At 42.3% G+C, this 5,404-nt stretch overlaps 1 protein-coding gene across 1 annotated transcript; it reads right to left on the bottom strand.

Annotated features, from left to right (window-relative positions):
- Positions 1–153: 153 nt before the first annotated feature.
- Positions 154–3,848, bottom strand: LOC102198227 (keratin, type I cytoskeletal 18-like). The gene is made up of 7 exons (XM_005731341.2): positions 3,288–3,848; positions 1,955–2,037; positions 1,710–1,866; positions 1,452–1,616; positions 1,242–1,367; positions 811–1,031; positions 154–428 (listed from the first exon to the last, which is right to left on the bottom strand). The coding sequence occupies exons 1-7, from the start codon at positions 3,726–3,728 to the stop codon at positions 389–391; spliced, it is 1,233 nt and encodes a 410-aa protein (XP_005731398.1). The 5' UTR covers positions 3,729–3,848; the 3' UTR covers positions 154–388.
- Positions 3,849–5,404: the final 1,556 nt, after the last annotated feature.

Raw genomic sequence — 5,404 nt, 5'->3', positions numbered from 1 at the left:
TTATTATTATTATTATTATTATTATTATTATTATTATTATTATTATTATTATTTATTTATTTATTTATTTATTTATTTATTTTTAATTTAGTAAATGCCTTTACCTACCAAACATGAACTGAACTGAAGTGAGAACCAGACAAAAACTGTGAATTCAGGTTTAAGAAGTGGTTTTATTTGTTTTTATTTTGCGGTCAGATCAGGCAGCGATCCATGTTTCGCTGTGGTGGAATAATGCCTTTATTAAAAACTGCTTAAATCAGGGTTCACTTGACATGTGGTTATAGTGCAAAAAATGTCAAAACTCCTCCACCCACCCCACTCATAATTAATGGGTGTGGGCAGATTGCTTCCATTGTTGCGATGACTCCCAATCCTTTGTTCCAAATTAGTCGGAGGCCTCCAGCTCGTCCAGTGCATCCTGGAGCCTGTGCAAAACACAAATGAAACATTTTGACTTCCAGAATATTCACATTAAACTGACCTTGAGACCATAACCAGCTGAGATTTCTGCCTCGCATAATGTCTTGATGCATGCATCAATCATCCAGGTAAGGAAATCCCAGAAAGCTGATTCTGTTCATCTAGATGTATCGTTTTGATTCTGCTCATCTAGATGTTGCGTTTTCAGAAAACACTACATCTAGATAAACAGAATCAACTTTCTGGGATTACCTTGCATAATGGTGTAGTTATTTTTGGCCATGCAACTCATGCTATCAATTGATTTTCATATTCACCTCCACCATCACCATCATCTTGCCATGACCTGCATTTTTTTTTCTTCCACCACATCTTTATAGCTCTTACTTGAAGTCTCCACCATCCAGCAGAGTCTTGTAAGTGCTGATCTCGCCCTCAAGTTTCATCTTCATGTTGAGCAGCGCCTCGTACTCTTGGGTCTGCTGCTGTATGTTCGCGCGTAAGCTAGCCAGCTCCTCCTCCAGCCGGATAATGAGGGTGTTATACTTCTCCATTTCCATGTTGTTACGTAGCTCTGTGTTGTGCAGGGTGTCTTCTAAAGAGGCTTTCTAATAAAAGGAGAAATAAAAGCTGTAAGTATAAGAAAAGATGAGGAAATATATGCTTTGCTAACTAAGAGTGGGCGCAGTGGTCATGGTATTCAACTGTGCCAGTTTTGTAGTAAAAAGATATAGAGAATGCATTGTGGAATAGGGTCATAAACTTAGAAAGGATTTGATAATTTCATGTTTATAAATAAAATCAGTGAAAATGCTTACTAAGCTCTGTTGAGATGCAAGTTCAATTTCCAGAGTCTGTATCTGTCGTGATAAGTCGCTCTTCTCCATTTGGGCCCCCTGGAGAGCTTCTGTGTTCTGTGATACCTGCACCTGCACATCTGCAATCTGCCAGGGACACGAAAGGAAGATGGTCAGAAACACAGTGGCTCAGCGTGTCTTTTGAATCAAACTTCTTAATGTCCACCGCACCTGATTTTCATGCCACCGTTTGAGATCTTCTGCGTTTTTCAATGCAATCTTCTCGTAGTTGGCTCTCATGTCCTCCATGATCTGGGACAGGTCCTGACCTTTGGGAGCGTCTACATCCACCTGCACACCTGACTGTGAGATCTGACTCCTCAGCTCCATTACTTCCTGTTGGATCAGCAGAATGAGAAAAGAAATGAAGAAGACAACAAAACGTGTGACTCTATATGTTATTATCAATCTGATGAACCGCAAGCTCACGTTCTCATGGTTCTTCTTTAGGAATAGAAGCTCCTCCTTCACGGCTTCAATCTCGTTCTCGATGTTGAGCCTGCTCATGTTCGTTTCGTCGAGGACTTTCTTCAGCCCGCCAATGTCGGCCTCCACGGACAGGCGGATCGCCATCTCATTCTCAGATCTGTGGGAATGAGCAGACACAGTGTATGAGAGACACAATCGCAGAGTGTAGGAATGACTCCACATGCAAAGACGAGACGATCACATACTTGACTTTGAAGTCGTCGGCAGCGAGGCGGGCGTTGTCAATCTGAAGCACTAAACGGGCGTTATCCATTATTTTATCGAAGATCTGGACAGGAAAATAAAACATTGTTTAAAAAATTATTATTTTATTATTTTCATTTTACTTGATTCTGCTGTTTAGAAAGAACAGAGCTGCTTAACCCGTGCACAAGTCAGTAGCCAGTTCTAATAATTATGTGCTTTGACACAGCATTTTTTGTAGGCCCGACTTGCCTTATGTAACCACCGATACTCAAAAAGTCAAACTGCAAAAACCGACCGCAGCATGATTGAATCCATAGTAACCTGTAGTCATAAAAGAAGAACCATAAACTGAAGAACAGGAAGTGAGGGTGTTCCTGTGCCAAAACAGAATCTGGTTTGTTTTAGCGTTGCCAGAGCAACATGTATCCTGTCTCAATAAATCATAGAGAGAAAGTTTCTCTTCTGTCCACCCAACTGCACATGTCTCTGTCTGTCTGTCTCTGTATGTATCACCGATCGCATCTATGCGTGCACAGAGGGAAAAATTCTTTATCGTGACTGTGGCAGTGAGTCTATGATTTCTTCTTGTTTCCTGTCACAGAGGGGAAGGGGAAATACTTTAGTGTGGTAAAAAAAAAAAAAAGAGTAAAAAACTAAAAAACCACCATAAATGTGTCATTATGTGATGCAGAAAAGCGGGACTCTGGAGAAGAATGTGACATTTGACTCTGCTGATTGTTATACAACCACTGCACTGACACGCATCTATCTGTGCGTGTGTGTGTGCACACTCACTCTGGCACTATGAGATCGCTTTGTATGTACGAGTGCCACACATCTGTTTCCCATTGAGCGCCTCCTACACTACGCATGCTTGTAGAATCCACATCTAACAAGCAGAACCATTTAGAAATGCTTTTGTCTGCTGGTTTTCTGAGAGCTTCGCAGTCCGTCTCTCGTGATGATACCCTTGTGTTGGTGATTCATCAGAGGAAGTTGGGGCCAGTCGAGAGTTTTATGGGGGAGGGGACTGGCTACAGTTGAGCTGCCACACCCGTCGTTCTCTTTAAAGAAATTTGATAACTTACAAAGGAAACACTGCTGGTCTCAGTAAAAGCATTCTCCAGCTTCATTTTCAAACACAGGTGATCTTTAAATAAAGATTATGTTAAAACCTTCTTGCTGGAAATATGTAGTGTTGAGTGCTGTCACATGCACTCATTCATTCTCAAATTTTAGCCCAGCTAAACTATTTCTAAAGTATCTTTCTCACTGTGTCTTATCAAACACCTTTTCACTTTTCTAACATTTTCATTTGTTCTCAGTTCTTACCTGTCTGCGTAAGTCGTCTATGATGGGCTCATACTTGCTGTAGTCTCTAATGTCAGGGCCTCCTTTCTCCAGGGCCTCCATGATCTTCAGCTCCAGTTCCTTGTTGGCCTTTTCCAGGGTCCTCACCGTCTCCAGGTAATTGGCCAGGCGATCGTTCAGGTTCTGCATGGCTCCCTTCTCATTGCCCAGGATCGAAGCACCGGAGCCACCGCTGGCTGTCACGGACGCGCTGGCACCACCGTAACCGGCGCCCATGCCTCCACTCAATCCACTGCTCAGCTTAAAGGAGGTTGAAGGTCTAAGTGGAATACCAGAACGCAGGGAAGATGCAGAAGCAGAGGAGATGCGAACATCCTGTCCACCAGCACCAGCATAAATACTGGCAGCACGGTACACTGGGGTAGAGCGGGTGAAAGACATCCGACTAGATCTTGTGGTCATGTTGGATAAGTTTAGACACGGCAGAGGATGAAGTGAAAAATGAGATGTGGAGACTCACTGCTGGCTGGTCTAGAAAATGACGCCGGCAGTGGGAAGTGGGGAACTTATACTCCTGCCTCTCTCCCCCAATGAAAGCTGGTGTCTCAGACCCTGCCCACTTCAACATCACCCCAGTCTTTGTTTCCTGTTTCACTCACTCACGCACTCACTCACTCTCTCATATGCTTCCTTTTTAACCCACAATGTTTTTTCTGTCTCCAAGGAAATGTGTTAAACATATTTTGTGGTGTAAACATGTAATAGCCTTCTGAGCAGATAACGGAACTACAGAGACCACATAAACCAACACACACAGCAAATAACAGAAAGCAGCAATGGACAAGCATATGTTTCTAGTGAGAATTAAAAGCAAATATTAAAGGGTAAAATATGGTGAGTATTCAACGAAATACTTTTGGTTTGCCCGAGAAAGGAATAATGTCTAGTACTTGCTGCGTGCTTGCAAGTTTGTGGTCAGCCAGGCCCAAAATAAACAGACTGTGCCAGCCTTCCTATCTTAACTGAACTGAATACAGTATGAAACAGCTACAACTAAAACATGGCGTTAAAGAAATGTCTCGATCAGATTAAGCAGATTTAGAAAAACCACACCAGAAGTGATGCCATCTGATTTACTAACAGACTCAGCCACGACTGTGATCGAATTCCAGCACACTGAGTAGGATATACAATGATGAACAAAGAAATCGGACATAGTGCTGGGAATACCTGTGACACCCAAGCTTCAGCTGGATCTAAAGGCTCTGCAAGAGATGAAAAACAAAGGTTAGCTGATACCCGGGTCAAAGTACAATCAAAAGGAAATAAAAGCTGCCCTCATTCAACTGTCACAGTATAGGCGATTATGTGCACAAATCAATTTCTATTGAGGATTCTGAACAATTATCTTTGAAGTCTTATCTTATTTTGTGCCTCTGGACATTTTCTCTTATCCTTTGAGAACCTCAAAGAAAGTAAAACAGAATACTGCAGTGCTCCTTGTAGCTGTCCTAAAAATGTGTTTGCAACATGATGAAGGTGAATAAATGAAGTGGAACATACAAATATAGAGGACTGATATATACACTGGAGTAAAACCCTGTTATAGACTCTCAAACACAAAAACCTTTAATTTTCTTAAATCCAGTTACAGTATTTAGTGCTCCAGCATGACCTTGGAAGCGCTTAAGTGAACCTAAAGTTGTGGCCAGAGAGGGTTTTCCTCTCTGAGCCCTTAGAGACCTGGATAATGAAGCACCCACAGGGGAAATTCCAAAAACTCATACAACCTCCTGCGCCCCCTTACAACCTCATTCTTTTCATTTCTGTTCCTCCCCTCGCCTCCAAGCTTGATCAGCTTTCACCGTGTACATTCCCACCCTATTACTGTGTATGTCTTTACTAATTTAATTTAGTAACACTCAGTAAGAAGAGAAGAGCTTGTGCTGTAGAGTGGCAAAATAGCAAAGAAAAAGCAAAGAATGCACTGCAGCAGAGGCAGATTAGAGGAACGATGAATGAAGTCAGCATGACTCATACCTCATGACTTGTGGCCGCCGTCTCGTTTGTTTGAATGTGTGTTGGCAACCTTTTCCCCAGGCCAGTAAGTCCTAAACCTTGCAGTGACAAACAGAGAA

This window comes from Pundamilia nyererei, unplaced genomic scaffold (genome assembly GCF_000239375.1).
Source record: "Pundamilia nyererei isolate P.nyererei 1_Seehausen unplaced genomic scaffold, PunNye1.0 scaffold00042, whole genome shotgun sequence".
In the NCBI taxonomy this organism is placed as follows: Eukaryota; Metazoa; Chordata; class Actinopteri; order Cichliformes; family Cichlidae; genus Pundamilia; species Pundamilia nyererei.
Note: the sequence above shows the minus strand (reverse complement) of the source record. Positions and strands in the feature narration are given on the sequence as shown.

Excerpts from the sequence above, each read along its gene's own strand:
- LOC102198227 (XM_005731341.2), bottom strand. The coding sequence starts at position 3,728 with ATGACCACAAGATCTAGTCGGATGTCTTTCACCCGCTCTACCCCAGTG. Across the intron at positions 2,038-3,287 it reads TAGACGACTTACGCAGACAG|ATCTTCGATAAAATAATGGA; the intron begins GTAAGAACTGAG and ends TTTCCTGTCCAG. Across the intron at positions 1,617-1,709 it reads TAAAGAAGAACCATGAGAAC|GAAGTAATGGAGCTGAGGAG; the intron begins GTGAGCTTGCGG and ends CTGATCCAACAG.